The 20,452-nt window shown below is 38.7% G+C and overlaps 1 protein-coding gene across 5 annotated transcripts in view; it reads left to right on the top strand.

Moving 5' to 3' along the window:
* Positions 1-20,452, top strand: part of LOC127437732 (receptor-type tyrosine-protein phosphatase zeta-like) — an 87,350-nt gene that overhangs the window by 15,467 nt on the left and 51,431 nt on the right. For all 5 annotated transcript variants that reach the window (XM_051692842.1, XM_051692843.1, XM_051692841.1 and 2 more), the window contains exon 2: positions 20,104-20,175. In XM_051692842.1, coding sequence (XP_051548802.1) covers positions 20,104-20,175 — 72 coding nt within the window. The remainder of the gene's footprint in view (positions 1-20,103; positions 20,176-20,452) is intronic.

The raw sequence follows: 20,452 nt of genomic DNA, 5'->3' as shown, positions 1-20,452 counted from the left end.
TCGGTAGGGCTAACTTTCATGAGCAAAAGCCATTCTCACATCAGCCCAAAGTAAGATATGCCTCTAATCATCATTCGTTTGTCTGTATTCTACTCTGAGTAATCGGCACATATTATGGCCGCGTATGTAAACAAAACAATTTGCACATGTTTTTCATTTAGTCTTGAGCATCCTCATATTTAAATGTACCTCTAAATGCCTCCCACAGTAGTGTGTACAGTGTGTGAATGTTTGCAAATAGTGTGTCGTTGCCCAGCTGTTTTGAACTTCTTTTTGGCTCTGAATAAAGAACAAAGACACACTTCTCCGTAAGTGTGCTGGGGCCTTAAGAAAAACATCAGGCTGCTTTGACAACTTAACTCATCTTTAGTTCTCCAAGTCATGGCTCATTTGCTAAGGAGCGATAACTATAAGTATAAGCACCTTCAAATTAAGACCAGATGACCACTATGGCTTTCTATTTATTTCCTTCAATGCAACAACTGATAACTAGAGATAGTGGCAGTACAGACTGATCTCATGGGAAATCAACATCATGAGGTTGAATTTCCGGAGCTAGAACTACAGTTGAACATATAAGCGAATTTGCATTGCGCACTGCACGAGTGCAAGACATGACTAAACATTATCCAAACAAAACATTTGAGTAGTAATTGCATTAATATAATAACCCTAACAGTAACCCTAAACCTATCCTTACCCTAACATTACTGAAACCTAAACACATTTGCAAATGTACAAGCTTGCTGGCTGCAAATCAAAAGAATGTGAAGTCAAAGACACAGTGGGGCTGAATTTGGTGGCATAAAAGTTCAGAACCAACACGTCGATTACACTCAAGATCACATTGAGCAGAAAATGGGTTAGATGACTAGACTTGACTTTGCTATCTAACCCCAGTATCACAAGCATCTTAAATGTGGTTTAATTGTTTCTTCTCTTTTTTGGCTCTTGATTACTGGTGGGCCCTTAATTAATTTTTTTTTAATCTAGACTTAAAATTACTAGGCTCATGCCAAATCAGAGACGCTTTATGGTCAGAATGAATCCTCTGTGCATGTGGAAATCTGGTTAAAATGATTTGCCTTAGATGTCGATAGCTCTTTCTTTATTGAGAGAAAGACTCTGTAAACAAACTCCTCATCTGTGTTGATTCTTGTCAGGATGTTTGTGTTGCTTAGATGTTTTTAACTGGCACTGTCTTCATGGCATCTCAACAACACTTTGGGTTAATCAGCTTCCAAAATTATTTTGATTACTTGAATTTGACTTGGCACATTTTCAGCTGTGCACATTCTACTGCTACATTGCTTTTAAAACAAACTGTGGATATATTTGTGTTATACATATAATTGTGGATGTGGATCAAAGATCTAATTTTCTTTTTACCTTAACTTGTAATTATTAATTGGAAGTTATTTTATGTGGTAGAAAAATCCACAGTTAGGGCACTATTTTTCAATGATCAACCATTGTGAGATATAAGATTAATAAAGTGCAGTGCTGATGTATATTGATCGTGAGAGATCAAGAGTTCAGAAGTCTGATTGCTTGGGGGAAGAAGCTGTCATGAAGTCGGCTGGTGCGGGTCCTGATGCTACGATGCCGCCTGCCTGATGGTAGCAGCGAGAGCAGCCCATGGCTCGGGTGGCTGGAGTCTCTGATGATCCTCCGAGCTTTTTTCACACACCGCCTGGTATATATGTACAACTGTCTTCTCTGACAAAGCAAGCTTCAATATAGATATTAAATCACTATGGACAAAAATAATTGATGTCTGTGATTTGAAGGTGAAGTGGGATTTTCAGCCACTACTCTGCCTCTATTGTCACCAGGTAATGACTGTGTTTTTAAAACAGCTTTCCATGTCAACCTACAAATGGTTTACTTGTAGTTGTCTCTGCATATAAAGTTGGAATAACAGAAAGTATTAAAAGTAGTATACTTCACCTGTAAGTAGGGCTGCACGATAATGGTTAAAATGATAATCACGATTATTTTGCTTAAAATTTGAATCACGATTATTAATCACGATTATTCGGCCCTTTGATGTTTTATTTATTTATAAAAAATTTGAGGGCTGCACAATTTGGACAAAAAAATCTCTTGCCACAGCAAATAAAATTACATTAAACAGCAGCTCTCATGTTGTTAAAACTACAAACTAGTAAATGATTCCTTTTGACCATAATTAAGTGATGTTTTGCCTATGCTTTACTTCCAATATAAGGGTTTTCACACTTAAATTATTTACTTTTATTATTATCATTGCAATAAACCATACTTACTATATTTCTGAAATAATTTAGCAGGCAGCAATGCTAAACGGTCTCAAGCATTTATTTTGTTGTAAAAAAATCTAAAGGGAGTGTGTATGTTGTTTCTGTTGACAACAGTTTTGACAGGGTCTGTTGCTCCATCCAAACATGGTGAAATTATCTTATCTCCTCCTCAACCCACAAAACCCTGGTGCCATGGGTTTACTTTAGATTTTGTAGACATTTGTAATGGCCAAACATACCTGAAATTACGCAAATGTGCAATGAGTTAAATCTGGAGTGCTTTTGAGCGCGTTCAACACACATTAGCAATGCGCACGAGCTGAACCAAACTCCGAGCACAGCTGTTCTGTGTATAATAATGAGAGCATGAGATGAAATTCATGGCTATTGAGCACAGAACCGCTCTAAAACTGCTATAACACCCCACTGCAACCAAAGTTTTTTCAGCTGATTTGCTGCGTAATCAGTTAATGGCTGAACAGACAGAGTTATTGAATGAGTGGTCTCAGAACAGTTTGAAAGGCACCTGATTTTCATCCTACCTCCATATACAGTCTCCAAAGGCAGCATGTTCCAGCATTCTGATGCAAGCCTCATGTAAATCAATCAAAGCGACGCACATATGAAACATACTCTAGATGGCGCTGAGTATGTCTGCTGCATTGCGAGCTCCGACACAACATTGTAGTTTTTTGTTTGTTTTGTTTACAATTCTTATGTTTTTTGTCTTGGATGTTGTCTGCCTTATTGTCTATGACAGACAAACACTTTTGGACATTGGTTCTGCAATTACACACCGTAAACCGGACTTCAAATTCCTCAATGCCGACACGCTGTTTACAAACACGGCAACAGAGCCCTTTGTCTGGGCAGCCTGGCCGCGGAAACGCAGAAGGAAAAGGGGAAAAAGAGCCGGCGTTCTCATCAGAGTAAGACTTTGTGCAAATCGACCCCCACTACCCAGTATTCTACTGGCAAATGTTTAGTCTCTGGACAACAAGCTCTGCAAGCTGAGAGCACAGATCTCTTTCCAACGAGAGACGAGGGACTGCTGCGTTATCTGCCTTACAGAAACTTGGATGTCTGCGGAGATTCCAGACTCAGCCATCTAACCCGGGGGGTTCTCCGTGCACCAAGTGGACAGAGCGGTAAAAGCAGAGGTGGTGATGTATGTTTTATGATCAACAAATCCTGGTGTGATCAGAGGAACGTACATTCTATCAAGTCTTTCTGCTCTCCTGATCTGGAATTTCTCATGCTTCTGTGTCGACCATTCTAGCTACCGAGGGAAATCACAGCGATCATTATCACAGCTGTGTTCATCCCGCCACAAGCCGACACAGACCGGGCACTCAAGGAACTGTATGGGATTATAAGCAAGCAGGAAACCGCGCACCCTGAGGCAGCGTTCATTGTGACCAGGAGCTTTAACAAAGCCAATCTCAAATCAATCGCACCAAAATACCACCAACACTTCAGTTTCAACACACGAGGGGACCGGTTTTTGGACCATTGCTACTCTCCCTTCCGGGATGGCTACAAATCCCTCCCCCGCCCATCATTTGGCAAATCGGACCACTCCTCTGTTCTGCTTCTGCCAACTTACAGGCAGAAACTGAAACAGGAAGCACCCATCCTCAGAACGATCCAGTGCTGGTCGGACCAATCAGACTCTATGCTACAAGACTGTTTTGATCACGCAGACTGGGAGATGTTCCGGTCCGCCTCTGATGACGACATAGAGCTTTACGCTGATAGCGTAACGTGTTTCATCAGAAAGTGCGTAGAGGATGTTGTTCTGATCAAAACAATATGAATCTACCCTAACCAGAAACCTTGGATTAATAGCGATGTTCGCGCAGCACTTGATGCGCGGACCTCCGATTTTAATTCCGGGAACGCGGAGGAGCATAAACAAGCCAGTTATGCCCTCCGCAAAACTATCAGAGCAGCAAAATGCCAGTACAGGACCAAGATTGAAGGACAGTTTAACACCACCAACTCTAGAAGCATGTGGCAGGGAATTAATATCATCATGGACTTTAAAAGGAATAAAAACTCTGCCGTGAACACCACTGCCTCTCTCCCAGATGAGCTAAATAATTTTTATGCTCGTTTTGAGGGAAATAACACCGCCCTCGTGGAGAGAGCTCTAGCGGCCGAAACTACAGAGGTTAGTTCACTCTCTGTCTCTGTAGCGGATGTAACCCGATCCTTCCGACGGGTGAATATCCGTAAAGCCGTGGGTCCAGACGGCATTCCGGGCCGCTTCATGACAGCGTACACGAACCAACTGGCTGGTGTTTTTATGGACATTTTCAACCTTTCCCTCTCCTTGTCTGTGGTCCCCACATGCTTCAAAATGTCCACCATTGTGCCTGTACCAAAGCAAACCAAAATCACTTGCTTAAATGACTGGCGTCCTGTTGCTCTGAACCCCATCATCAGCAAATGCTTTGAGAGACTAATCAGAGATTACATCTGCTCTGTGGTGCCTCCTTCACTGGACCCATTGCAGTTTGCTTACCGCAACAACCGCTCCACTGATGATGCCATTGCATCTACGCTACACACTGCTCTCTCCCACCTGGAAAAAAGGAACACCTTTGTGAGAATGCTGTTTGTAGACTACAGCTCAGTATTCAACATCATAGTGCCCTCCAAGCTTGATGTGAAACTCCAGGCTCTGGGCTTAAACAGCTCGCTGTGCAGCTGGATCCTGGACTTACTGTCAAGCAGACGCCAGGCGGTTAGAATGGGCAGTAAAATCTCCTCATCACTGACCCTCAACACTGGAGCCCCACAGGGCTGTGTTCTCAGCCCACTCCTGCATTCCCTGTACACACATGACTGTGTGGCAACACATAGCTCCAATGCCATTAAGTTTGCTGATGATACGACGGTGGTAAGTCTGATCACTGACAATGATGAAACTGGTGTCAGGAGCACAACCTGTCCCTCAACGTCAGCAAGACAAAGTAGCTGGTGGTGGACTTCAGGAGAAGAGAAAGAGAACACAGCCCCATCACCATCAATGGAGCACCAGTGGAGAGAGTCAGCAGCTTCAAGTTCCTCAGTGTCCACATCACTGAGGAACTCACATGGTCTGTCCACACTGAGGCCATTGTGAAGAAGGCTCATCAGCGCCTCTTCTTCCTGATACGGCTGAGGAATTTTGGAATGAACCACCACATCCTCACACGGTTCTACACCTGCACTGTAGAGAGCATCCTGACTGGCTGCATCTCTGCCTGGTACGGCAATAGCACTTCCCACAACCGCAAAGCCCTGCAAAGGGTGGTGCGAACTGCCAGACACATCATCGGGGGTGAGCTTCCCTCCCTCCAGGACATATATACCAGGCGGTGTGTGAAAAAAGCTCGGAGGATCATCAGAGACTCCAGCCACCCGAGCCATGGGCTGCTCTCACTGCTACCATCAGGCAGGCGGTATCGCAGCATCAGGACCCGCACCAGCCGACTTCATGACAGCTTCTTCCCCCAAGCAATCAGACTTCTGAACTCTTGATCTCTCACAATCAATATACATCAGCACTGCACTTTATTAATCTTATACCTCACACTGGACTGTCATAAATTATATTCTCTCTTAACAACACACTGGCAACTGACTATCACCTGACAGCCTGAATGTCAATACAGTACAATACAACCTACTGTACATTTTATATATACTATATATACTATTTTTTTATTGTATAATGTGTATTCTATATTGTGTGTATTGTATACTGTACATTGTATGTTATTATTTGTATATTGTGTTGTGTGTAATTATGTGTATATTAGATTTTAAATTGTGTTGTGTAAATCTGATGTTTATTGTAAACTGGTATATGTCTCATCACTGTCATGACTGCTATGTTGCTCGGAACTGCACCCAAAAATTTCACACACTATTGCACGTGTGTATATGGTTGTGTGACAATAAAAGTGATTTGATTTGATTGCTCATAAACATCTGCTTCTCTGAATGTCAGCGCGTGCTCGAAAGAGAATAAGTGATTGGTCAGTGGCAAACTTCTAAAGAGAACGTGATTGTTCAGGTAAGGTGAGAATAGACTTCCAAAGCGCTTGTGATTTGGTCTATCATCTGTAGTAACAGTATTATCTGCCTATTATGTAAGTGAACAACAATTTGCAACTTTACCTGGCTGATAATTTCTGTTTGCTAGCTCACTAATATCGCAGACAGTTATGCTTAACTAATCTTGAGAGGCAGAAATCGTGATAGTGATTAAAACACGATTTATTGCGCAGCCCTACCTGTAAGGACTTTTTTTTCATAAGATTAAATGAATATCCTTCAAATTCTTTTCCTTCTTACACCCGTCACCTAACAGTCTTTAAAAAAAAACTCTCGGAAACACATGCCAACTTCCCATGTGATCATGTTGTAAATAGTTGGTGGAAATGATTTGCCAGAGCACAGCATCCTCATTTGGTTTTATTCCAGTTTATTGCTGTGCTCTCTCTCACTGTATTGTTTTTCTTTTCTTCTTGCTATTAAGGTTTGCCTATGAGACTTTTATGACTGTGTGGGATTTTGACTAAATAAACGTTCCAAATAAAACTGTCCCCTCTGTCTCCTTTAAAGTACTCTCACACTATAAACACAATGCTTAAATGGACTCCAGATATAAAACACTGCCAATCCAACTGTAAATGTTTACAGATGTTTTGCTTAGGAAGTGGTGATGTTTTGTGAATCGAGTGCCTTTGCTTTGCTTTTTTCGATTTATGAAGTTGTCATAAAAACGAGATAATTGCAAAGGACATTATTATTGCATTCATTAAAGGTGCAATATGTAACAATTTTCATGTAATATTTTTTTTTTTGCCAATGTGTGAATGGCTTGTAATGCAACTTAAAAAATGAGCCCTTCCCGGACTTCCTAGGTTGCCTATTTAAGCCTGTAGACTGATTTTCATGCAAAGGGAGCGGGTCGGTTTTGCCAGGAAAATCCAAAGGATGTGACGTTTATGCGCGCTTCCGAGAGCCTTGCCTCAGACAGTAATAGCTTCTCTTCCGCTATTCAACAGCGACAACAAACTGCAACACTAGGTAACATTATCTTAGAGATGGAATCCAGCAAACATCCGGTTCCCAGCACAACACCGACTCCTACACAAACTCAGAGTAAGCCAAAAAAACAACAAAAAAACAAAAAAACATTTATCTACTGAATCCCATCTGGCTAAGCGGGAACGTGATCGTGGTGGAGCGAAAACTAGAGTGAACATCGGCAGTGCATTTGATTCCTGGAGGGACCTTCGTTCGGTTTTGGGGATCAAAACCGACCCTGAATTGGCATTCTTCTTATTGAACAGGTAAGCTTACATAACTGCAAAGCATGTGAAATATAGTGCCATAAGGATTGATCTGTGTAATTTTAGCTAACTTGATCTTGCCTGCTAACGTTGACGAATTGCAAGCTACCTTACTTCATAACTTTCAAATTATTTCAACTATCTTCTCTTTATACTAAAAGTCAGGTATACAGGATATATTTAAGCAAATACGCTGGTTTCTTGATCGTAGTACAACATATGACATACAAAACATACAATAGTGCAACATAACAGTACAGTGCAACAGTAAACTGTCTGGTATAGTTCTGTAGTATGTAGCTGTATGTGTGTATCAGTATGCTATGTTAGTTGATAAGTAGTTTTAGTTTAGTCTCAAAGTTTGTAGTAAAACATAACTGTGTAATTTTAATTATGCTACCTCATCTGTCAGCATGATGCCTGTGAATCATGTTCAGTCTCTTTGTACGTTACGTCATTGTTTTGGCCGATGCTCGCTTACTCATGTCCCTATGGAGTGTGTGCACAAGCACGAGCATGAGCAACAGGTAGCTGGCTGCAGTTCACTTAACAGCCACAGGTGTCATTAATAACAAGGGTTTCTGAATCTTACATACTGCACTTTTAACAAAACACGAATTGTTTGCAGTGTCACGTAAGAGTTCAATCAAAGTAAAAAAATAAACTAAAAAATAAACTCATAAAACTCTAAACTTAAGCCGAGTCGTACTGAAAGAGACTGGACTGAAACTGTGTCCATGGCGATGGGTGCGAAGGGGGAGTTACGGTGGCCCGAGGTTAGTTTGTTTGTCCAGGGTAGAAACAAAATGTTTCCTGCATGCTGACTGGCCACAACAACTCTTTGGCCAAGATGATGTGTATTTATTAGGATTAGGATTGTTGTAGTTGTTACAGATTTCTGTCCATGGCGATGATCAGAATTTAATACTAGCATACTGCTAACTGCATACTATGCAATACTATATTCTACAGTACATAACATTTTGGAAATAGTATGTGAAACAACTTACAGTATTTAACAATAAACATTTCAAACCGTTATATGCTACATTGTTGTCACATTACCTCATATAATAGAAATAGTAAGAATATTATGGTTGTATGATATTTCAAACATATACTATGTGTTCAATTTTACATTTACTATCAATCTTGTGCCATGCTCCTATAATGCTACTAAACAGGGACCGCAGTGCTAGTGGACTATAGGTTTGTGGGATATAAATCACACATACAACCATGCAGTATCTGTCCTAGATGAACCCAGAAACTACTCTTATCATGCTAACACAGTGGGTCTGATGCTGGAAAGGACTGGAGAGAGATTCAATTGCAATTAAAAGCACATCTACTACCCACACACACTTCAGAACATCACATCACACACTCAAACAGAGATTATAGGTACATTCCAATCGACCAGAAATGCCCTTCAAAGTGGACCTCACATGGTATTCAGCCATCTTAAGTGAGATTCCAATTTGTGCGCACTTCAGAATCTGGCCAGAAATAGAAGGTCATCCTGGTATTTCTCACTTATTGCTTCATGAATACTGAGGATACTGACATACTACTCCATTGGCATACTGTTTTTTTTTTTTTTTTTTTGGCATACTACTGTATATAGTAGGGAAGTATGGATATTCAGATGCAGAAAATTTGAACAGTAAGCCAACTCAAAAAGTACAGATATATTGATCTATCACTAATTTCTGTATTATTTGCCAGTTTAAAGTGCTTGCTGTGAACATTTGGGCTTTTGTTCATTTTGCAAAATAGGTATTTTTAGTAAAAAAGATATAATGTATTTATTCATTCATTCATTTTGGGGTGATTCTGCCTTCATACTTGAGAAACAGTGTCTTAACAAAATCACCTGCTGGTCTTTGATCCCTTGTTCTGACCTCAAATTGATATGGTCTTTTTACACGGTTTTATCTTGATTGCTGCTGTCTCTCTGCTGTCTCATCTTTCAAGATGACTCTGTTGTATATACTGCTGTGTGCCTGCGCACCTTTAATTTCACTAATGACAGCTGAGGTTGGAAGTGTCCTCCTCTGGCACATGCCTTCAAGGAGTGCTTGTGTCTGGTTCCTAATGCATTAGAGTGGTGAGGAACAAAGGGTCACCTATACACTATATTATTCTTCCACTGTTTCTCTTTCAAGTCCATTATGTCTGTCATTTCATATCCTTCATATCTTACCCAATTTGCCGCTGCTTTGGAAGGAGCAATCTAAATTTCACAAATTGGTATTACCCTTTATAAGCTAAAAGTGTTGAGTCAAGATGCGTTGCCTGTTTGTATAAGATTACTGAGGACCTGGAGCCATATGATGTAACTTTAAGTATGCAGAGCGTAAACGAGAGGAAATGAGCTATCAAAAGAAAACAGATTTGTGGCTTTTAGACCATGTCTGTTAGCATTTCAAATGTAAAAATGAAAGACTTATATTTGAATATCCAGTGGTTTGAACCACCATGTTGCATGTTCTTCTCATTCTACTGTATACAGTAACCAAATCTGCAACCTCCTTGTCTTGTTCTCTAGAATGCAACAGGTCTTTGTTACCTTTCATTCACTCTCTGTTATACCATGTACCAGGAAATCAAGCCCTCTGTAAAGCTCTTGGCTCAAACGAGAGCTGTTGATTGGGTGAAAGGGAATATGGGTCCTTTCAGTCAAAAGCAATCAGGCAGGCAGCAAGGCGTTACAATGCGTGGACCTTAGGGTTGCCATGGTGTATGGTGTTACCGGTTTTACTTGGTACAAGGGACAACACCGGTGTGAAATTTTATACCTGGTAAAAGGGGGAAATATTATGAATGGAAATTCCAATATCGATACAATAGCCTGACGAAAAGAATAGCCTTAAATAAAGAATAGTTTCCTAATGAAGAGTTTGCAACCCATGATAAATTAACCTAAATAACGCATTGAAATCCAGATACCAACGTATCAAATTACACAGGCAGCAAAGTGTGTGCACTGAATGAAGACGTTTAATTGCAGGTAGAGAATATAATGTGCACGGTGGGTAGCCGCAAGACGTCTCAGATTCAGAATGACACAAGAAATGCTGTTAGACACACAGACACGCGCTTGAAGAAACACACTTTATTATATTTTTAAGAACAGATGACAGAAAAGCCATCTATGCGCATGTCTGACACGCTGTTTGTTCGGAGGCGTGCAGTCTCGTGGAACATGCATATGTAAAGGGTTCTCACTCTTTCTTTGTTTCAGTCTTCTGAAATTTTTTTGCAAGAATAGTATTGTCTATGAGAATGCTGCAAATGACCTCAGACCATCTCAGCTCAGGAAGTTCTCTGAGTTCAGTTCGCTTTTATTTCCACAGAGCACTTCGTTGTGAGTGCAACTCTGCAGGGTCACTTTATATATAGCTTATACATCTGTGATTAAATAATAAAATAATACAAAAACACGTTCACCTCGAACCATGATTTATATTTAAGTGATTATGATAGTAATGAAACACCAACATTAAACCCGCAACAACACACAATAACTGATGAATTTGCCTGGACAACGAAATACCCGACCATTAACCCATGATGGAGAGAATGCACGGATGAAGTAGGTTTGTTGCCAAAGGGATGTTGCCCTTCACAACTGTTGAAAAGCCATCTTTCAAAAAGTTTAACAATATACATTTTAATTGCATATTTTTTTTTTCAGTTGCATTTGAATTTTTAGTTAAAATAAATAAAAAATAAAGTACAGGACATGGTAGCAGTTCAGTTGGGAAAGAGCGAGTGAATGCCCGCCTATCCACTGACCTCAGAGTCCTTTTCATTTTACTTTGTTATTCTGACAGAGTCATATATTAACTCTACGTTATAACATTTTAGCACCTATCTTGTAATATTAGGTCATAACTTGCTCAGTTAAAGGAATGTTCTGGGTTCAATACAAGTTAAGCTCAGTCAATAGCATTTGCGGCATAATATTGATAACCACAAAAAAAAAAAAAATCATGTTAATTTTTTGAAAGGGTGGTGATGTGTGAAAATCTGCTAATTTATGTCTGTGCATGTCACAGTGTTTTGTATGTTTAGAATGTCGAGCCATTTAATGTGGTTTTAAAGTAGTTTAGTCACAGATGGTTTTCATAGAGGTTTGCACCAGAAAATTCTGTGCCGAATTCACATGGTTTCGTGACTCACGCCGTGCTTCTCACTGGTTCTTGCAGTGCTATAATGATTTACGCTGCACAGTTGAGTACTTAAGACCAGTCCAGGAGTAAACCTACCTGCTCTGTGCTCGCGTTGCTCTGTTCATTCATGGATCCGGGTAGTGGATAGCGCTGCATCGTTTCGCTTTTGATGCATTTGCCATTTGCTTAACAGAAAATGGCAGCGCATGAACGGAGATAGAAGGCAAGTTAGTAACCATTCAGTTGCAGTCTGGAGCCCAGAATCATTTTGACACATACTGTATAGCCTAGTGTTTACATCTTATGGCTATACTTTTGAAACAGTGTGTATTGTAATGTTTCCAAGTACCAACATGTAACACTTTGCTTTTTTGTTTTTAATGAACAAAGGATGAGTCCAAATTATTTTGTGTGGTAATCAACATTATGCCACAAATCTGTCAATTGAGCTTAGCTTTTATTGAACCTGGAACATTCCTTTAATGGTTTTTCTTCTTGCAGATGATGCAGTTATATTTCCTTCAGCAATACTTAAAGCATATAGAATATATTTATAGGTGCACTCAGTAATTTTTTCCCCATTAAAAAAGTTTTACTCCTAAAGAAATGTATTGTCATTTTGAAACATATGTATAAAAAAATGAGCACTCACATGAGATGTGGACCCTTGTCATATCATTTTATTCTACATGGGGAGGGGTGCCTGCCATTTTAGAATCACATGACCAACTGAATACAACTCAATCTCAGTAACTGTTCTGTTATTGGACACTTTAACTCTTGGATTAAATTAATCATGGCTGACTTTGAATAGTGAATTCCTACAATGGCATCTATAACTGAAAATTATTGATTTTGAATGATGCTGCATCCTCACCACTAGGTGTCACTGTAAGTCCAAGATGACACAAGCAAAAAGTTACTGAGTGCACCTTTAACTTTTGCTTTCACTTCAAAATCTATCCTTACAAAGAATTACCATGATAACCATAATTAAAATACATAGCTAGTTATTAGATACATTTGCCAAGGCAAGTATCACTATTACTATTGTTGAAATTTAGGGTAGGATTTTTAAAACACCAAAGTATTAATCTTCAACATGTTTAACTCATCATACTGTTTGTGCTATAGATATGAATTATACCTCAAATCATGTATCTTATTGAGAAGAGATGTGTTCTTACTTTTTTTAAGCAGTATCAGACTTTAAAAAAATATTGTAAAAAATAAAAACCTAATAGACTTACAGGTGCATCTCAATAAATTAGAATGTCGTGGGAAAGTTCATTTATTTCAGTAATTCAACTCAAATTGTGAAACTCGTGTATTAAATAAATTCAATGCACACAGACTGAAGTAGTTTAAGTCTTTGGTTCTTTTAATTGTGATGATTTTGGCTCACATTTAACAAAAACCCACCAATTCACTATCTCAAAAAATTAGAATATGGTGACATGCCAATCAGCTAATCAACTCAAAACACCTGCAAAGGTTTCCTGAGCCTTCAAAATGGTCTCTCAGTTTGGTTCACTAGGCTACACAATCATGGGGAAGACTGCTGATCTGACAGTTGTCCAGAAGACAATCATTGACACCCTTCACAAGGAGGGTAAGCCACAAATATTCATTGCCAAAGAAGCTGGCTGTTCACAGAGTGCTGTATCCAAGCATGGTAACAGAAAGTTGAGTGGAAGGAAAAAGTGTGGAAGAAAAAGATGCACAACCAACCGAGAGAACCGCAGCCTTACGATTGTCAAGCAAAATCGATTCAAGAATTTGGGTGAACTTCACAAGGAATGGACTGAGGCTGGGGTCAAGGCATCAAGAGCCACCACACAGAGACATGTCAAGGAATTTGGCTACAGTTGTCGTATTCCTCTTGTTAAGCCACTCCTGAACCACAGACAACGTCAGAGGCGTCTTACCTGGGCTAAGGAGAAGAAGAACTGGACTGTTGCCCAGTGTTCCAAAGTCCTCTTTTCAGATGAGAGCAAGTTTTGTATTTCATTTGGAAACCAAGGTCCTAGAGTCTGGAGGAAGGGTGGAGAAGCTCATAGCCCAAGTTGCTTGAAGTCCAATGTTAAGTTTCCACAGTCTGTGATGATTTGGGGTGCAATGTCATCTGCTGGTGTTGGTCCATTGTGTTTTTTGAAAACCAAAGTCACTGCACCCGTTTACCAAGAAATTTTGGAGTACTTCATGCTTCCTTCTGCTGACCAGCTTTTTAAAGATGCTGATTTCATTTTCCAGCAGGATTTGGCAAATGCCCACACTGCCAAAAGCACCAAAAGTTGGTTAAATGACCATGGTGTTGGTGTGCTTGACTGGCCAGCAAATTCACCAGACCTGAACCCCATAGAGAATCTATGGGGTATTGTCAAGAGGAAAATGAGAAACAAGAGACCAAAAAATGCAGATGAGCTGAAGGCCACTGTCAAAGAAACCTGGGCTTCCATACCACCTCAGCAGTGCCACAAACTGATCACCTCCATGCCACGCCGAATTGAGGCAGTAATTAAAGCAAAAGGAGCCCCTACCAAGTATTGAGTACATATACAGTAAATGAACATACTTTCCAGAATGCCAACAATTCACTAAAAATGTTTTTTTTTTATTGGTCTTATGTATTTTTTGAGAAGTGAATTGGTGGGTTTTTGTTAAATGTGAGCCAAAATCATCACAATTAAAAGAACCAAAGACTTAAACTACTTCAGTCTGTGTGCACTGAATTTATTTAATACACGAGTTTCACAATTTGAGTTGAATTACTGAAATAAATGAACTTTTCCACGACATTCTAATTTATTGAGATGCACCTGTACATTGATGGAGGTACACAAGCCATGTATATGGACCAAAATGTCATAGAGACTTCAGGGTAGGGTCTTTTTTACTTGGGCTAGTAAGCAACCACCTAGCAACCACTCAGAACCATCTAGAAACCCCATAACAACATGCTAAAAACAACTCAGTAAACCTTTGCAAATGGAACACAATGCCCCGGCAATCACCCACCCTCATTCACAGAATTAAACTTCTGGTAAGACAGAACCTGTGCGTTGAAAGCTTTATCATCACACCATGCTGTATGAATATGGACATTATTTGAGTTATAAGTGTTGAACTGGGGTTGGCTAATGTGCTAAAGCTAGCGACAGCACATGGCATCTGTTTGGAACATCACTTTCTTCAACTGAAATACAGCAAATGCTTCTGTGTAGTAAAAAACATTTAGCATTCCATCTGAGATGATACTGCACTTTGAAAATGCATACACTAGATAGCTGAGTGCATTGTGTTTGAGAGATTTTTTTAGCTACTGTATTTGAGAGATAGCTAAAAATATTCTGAAGGCTTGTGTTGTTTTGCAGTCGTAACAGTGGTAACTATGGAGTTTTGTCAGAAACTACATATGGTTTCCATGGTAATTTTAGGAAGTGTAATCTATGGAAACAAAATACACTTTATTGTTCTGAATTTTTCAAAAGCGTGGCAAATTTGCTCGGGAAAGCTAAACCCTGGGTGGTAGAGCTATAATTAGCATGTATGACCAGGTGCACAGGCGGTCTTAAAAGGACCCAAACCCGATGTGTAGGCAGACACACAAAGCGAACAGAAAGATGACCCAAGACCATAATTCTATTGCTATAGTGAATAGGCAGGCAGTTTCTATTAGCAAACCCGTTCAGTGTAAGGCATCCTAGCTAAAGGTGTAAAGGTGTTTCATGTCAAAGCCATTGTTGCTTATATTGTGTTCTTTTACCCAAGGGACAGGGGCCCTCTTTAGGGAGGTTTCTTTTATCTTTTAAAAGCATTACCATGGTGTGGTTTGGCAGTTGTCTGCTGGTTCATGAGACAAAGTTGGCTTAAAAGGAATGGCGGCATTGTTCCATTTAGTTTAACCTGTTGACAGCTTAATAGGGTTTCTTATCAGTCCTATAAACATACAGAGAGCATTGAAGAAAGAATTGTCACAGAAGTGTCTTTGAGTCTTTAACTTTTTATAAAATTTAATTTACTGTAATTTTATAACATCACAATGTAACAGATCACTGCTTTCCTAGGACTGTCTCTCTGTCTTCAGATCAGTTCTATTTTTGTTTCTCGATTTACGGTTAAAGTGGTGAGGCTGAAATGGCACAGATAGAGTGGCGGAGTTGACAGTTATGGATCAGAGGTCTGACCCACATGGAAACAGTGCAGTAGGCTTGCAGGCTAATTATGTGGTAATTAGAGCATCGCCTGGAAGCCTTTTACAGTTTATTTCTGTAAAATGAATGAGCTTCTCTCATAGCGCTCATGAACGTGCAACTGACGTTAAGATTTTCACTAAAAAATGAGTTCAATTTCGTGTTTTTCTCACCAATCAGATGCCATCAGAAGACTTGGAATAAGACACATGAGTCACTTGGACTGCTTTTATGATACTTTTGGGCCATTTTTAAGCTTTAAAGTGAGACTATCCACTGCCATTGTCTTGAATAGACGGACTGCAGTATTCATTAAAGTTACTGCTTTTGTGTTCTGCATAACAAGAAGCCATTTTAGTTTTTTAGAGTAAATTATGACAGAATTGTATGAAAATTCTGTCATTTTAATGCAAAAACAATAGACTTATTGTTAGAGAGTAGTTTTTTTTAACAATTTATAAATCCTATGATGTTAAATATTTAGTGGGGAATAAAGTCATTATTTTAAAAATCAAATGGGATTCATGTAGTAAAAGAGGAAATTTTGACCAAACAGCATTTTGACAAGGATTGATTTGTTGTATTGTCTCCTATGTAGCATGTGATTGGAGGAAGTAAGTTTAGAAGTTAAAAGGGCAAAAACTATTGACTGAAATGCTTGCTGACCAGCAGGGGACCTAACTTTTCTAAAAGCAAAGAGTGACTATGAGAAAGAACATGTGAATGAAACCACCAGGCAAAAGACCAAAGGGAATAATAGAGATTTTGTGGTGAACTTTCTGTTAAACTCCTCCTAAACTAACATTCTATGTGATTTCCATATTGTGCTTAAAATCAGACACATAATTGTTTTCATAAAATGATTATGCCATTTGATATTGGCATTGCCTCTTACCTAACCGGATTCTGTGAAGGATTATAACTTGATTGCTGTGTTTCAAATAATATTGGATAAAATCCAAAGGAATGTCTTTCATAGGAAAGCATCCTTAAATGGTAGAGCTCACTTGACATCAGGTCACAGCATGATTCAGCTTCTTTTTTTTGTTGTTGAAAGAAAGTAGTGGTACACCGAACAGGAAATTTGATCTCCGATTTTTTAACACTACGATCGGCCGATACCGATACTGATTTTTTTTAAAGTGCCTTTTGCCACACTTTTGCAAGTTATATTGTGCAGTTATATGTTTATGCCCCACACAGTAAAATTACGGTAACACTTTACAAAAATGTTCCATTTGTTAACATTATTTAACAACATTACTGTAGTTAACATGAACTAATGAACTTAATTTTAGTTACAACACATACTATTACATTTTTAAAATCAAAAGTTGGATTAATTAACATTAGTTAATGCACTATGAACTAACATGAACTAACAATGAACAATTGTAATTTTATTAACTAACTAATAAAGGCTGTAAAAATATATTGTTCATTGTATGTTCATGATACCTAATGCATTAATTAATGTTAACGAATGGAACCTTTTTATAAAGTTACCAAAATTACATTAAAATTACATTAATTGTGAATTGCTAACATTTATTTGTATTGAAAACAGTTATTACACTTAAACACTTAAAGTAGAGAAAACCAAATTGAACTAGATTGAAAAGTTTGTGGACAAACTTTAGGTTGGCTCGAAAAAGCCTAGTCTGAAATTTTATAGACAGACAGACAGACAGAGATAGATAGATAGACAGACAGACAGACAGACAGATAGATAGATAGATTGACAGATAGATAGATAGAAAGATGTGTTTTTCTACTTGGTTGCTAGGGTGAGCTCATTTGGTTGGTAGGCAGTTACCGAGGTGATACTCAAAAGGCTCCTTGCTACCCTTAGTCAAATGAATGAAACCAGAAGTTTCTATGATGTTCTGGTGCAGAGATATGTGATTTGTTACTTGGTTGCTAGGGTAACACCATCTGGTTGCTAGGCAGTTACAAAGGTGATACTCAAAAGGCTCCTTGCTACCCTGAGTCCAGTGAATTAAACCAGAAGTTTCTAAGTTTTTCTGGTGCAGAGATATGTGATTTGTTACTTGGATGCTAGGACAACCCCATCTGGCTGCTAGGCAGTTACCAAGGTGATACTCAAAAGGCTCCTTGCTACCCTGAGTCAAATTAATGGAACCGGAAATCTCTACGATGTTCTGGTGCAGAGATATGTGATTTGTTACTTGGATGAAATGATTGAATTTCATTCTCCCTTGTGTTTATTTAATGAAAAACAAATGATTTTTTAAATAGATTTTTATTTAATGTCTTTAAAATATTGAATCTATTTGGCTACAATGGCTGTGAGGATGAAATGATGGTTCCTCTGATTAAAAAAACAAAACACATTTGAGCCATATCAGAGCAAATACATAATTATCGAGATATATATCGAATATCGTCAACAGGCTGAAAAATATCAAGATATAATTTTTAAGACATATCGCCCAGCTCTAATTTAAAGTAATATAGATGCAGTAGTTTAATTTCTCTAGTTTAAATTCTGAATTAATGATGCTAATGCGCTAACACGCTACATGCGGCCTTAATATGCGGCAATTACACTCTGTTATTGTGATTTATGATGACACTTATACTAAGATGAGTGTATAAAAGTGTAAATGTGCAGAATAAAGACAATAGAATGGTAATATTGGTAAACCCCAAAACTCCAAAATAACAGAAACTCTTCTTAATAATACAACGAAACATTTATATTCATCTTGCACAAAAATATTATAAGACTTAATTTTGACATTTACTTTTCCTGTAGAGTGCCGTGCAAAGTATGCTGGGAATTAGAAATGCCCTGTGCTTTTTGTCCCAACGCAAATAGATTATATAAAGCCTGAAAAAAAGGAGGAACAAGCAATGCCCAAGAGCCTACATCATTTTTATAGCAAATCGAAGTTTTTGAGAAATTTGTATAGTTTCACCAACTCTGTGCAGATGTAGAGGCTGGACATCTTTAAGTTCAATTCGACTGTTTAATTTCCTGTAAATTTAAGAGACAAGTTCATTAAACTCAAAATAATAAAACAATTCAGGTTTCTTAAAAGATGTAAACTCGGGGCCTGGGTTGCTCAGCAAGTATTGATGCTGACTACCACCCCTGGAGTCGCGAGTTCGAATCCAGGGTGTGCTGAGTGACTCCAGCCAGGTCTCCTAAGCAACCAAATTGGCCCGGTTGCTAGGGAGGGTAGAGTCATATGGTGTAACCTCCTCGTGGTCGCTATAATGTGGTTTGCTCTCGGTGGGACGCGTGGTGAGTTGTACGTGGATGCTGCAGAGAATAGCATGAAGCCTCCACACGCGTTATGTCTCAGCGGTAACGCGCTCAACAAGCCACGTGATAAGATGCGCAGATTGACACTCTCAGATGCAGAGCCAACTGAGATTCGTCCTCCACCACCCGGATTGAGTCACTACACCACCACTAGGACTTAAAGCGCATTGGGAATTGGGCATTGCAAATTGAAAAAAGTAAACTCAAAAGAAAAAGAACGTTCTAAATACCCATCAAGGTTAATTTATTTGAAATAAATTGTATGATTAAAATTTTCCCTACTCAATGTAATTCATTATTTAGACTCAAAATAATTAATTGCATTGAGTAGGGAAAATGTAAATGTGTTAAAAAATTTTTGAGCATTAGGGTTTACAGTGTTGGGTGAAATAAAACTTCCTTGAAAGCTAGTGACGTTCGATTTGTGAGCGAATCATTCTGTTGAGTCTGTTCTTTTTGGTCTATCCGGTTCACAAATCATTCTGAATGATTCATTAGCATGTCATTTTGAATTTGAATGATATTTAAAAATCCTTATTACAAACAGCTGGAAAGGTCACAGAAAAGTCAAAGAGTGTGGAAACCCTGAACATAAGCCTTCAATGTTTAAAATATAGTTGCATAATATATTATCTGTAAGAAAGACTGCCTCTCTCAGTTCCTCAGTTTTACTTTTTCATCAAATCAGCGAGTACTGTATATTCCTTATTCAATGCATAGCTACATATTTACACAGTTACAGAGTAAATATTTTGTTATTTGATCAAGATGAAATAAACTGACGGATGTTTTCTGTTATTTTTTCAGCGGATATATCAGAAGCATATGGATTCAGATCACAGAAGAAGCTCTCTGAGAATATAGACTGGTCGTATGCGGGTGAGTATTTGAACAATATTTTGTTGTGTTGCATACTTCAGTGGTGTTATTATCGAAAACGTGGTGCTCGCTATTAGTGGTCGACCGATATATCGCCGAGGCGATAAATTCAGAATTTTTTCATTATCGCATTGGCTGATAAATGTTCTCGTTTGCCGTTTTTTTTTCTTTAGGGTGCCGAAAAACGCCTGCTTGCATGTGAAGCCTCTGAGACATGTAAACGACCAGTCACAGTTTGTTTTGTTGTTATATGCCATCATGTTACTACAATAATAGA

This window comes from Myxocyprinus asiaticus, chromosome 48 (assembly GCF_019703515.2).
Source record: "Myxocyprinus asiaticus isolate MX2 ecotype Aquarium Trade chromosome 48, UBuf_Myxa_2, whole genome shotgun sequence".
Taxonomy (NCBI): Eukaryota; Metazoa; Chordata; class Actinopteri; order Cypriniformes; family Catostomidae; genus Myxocyprinus; species Myxocyprinus asiaticus.
The sequence above is the reverse complement of the archived record's forward strand: the minus strand, read 5'-3'. Positions and strand labels throughout refer to the sequence as shown.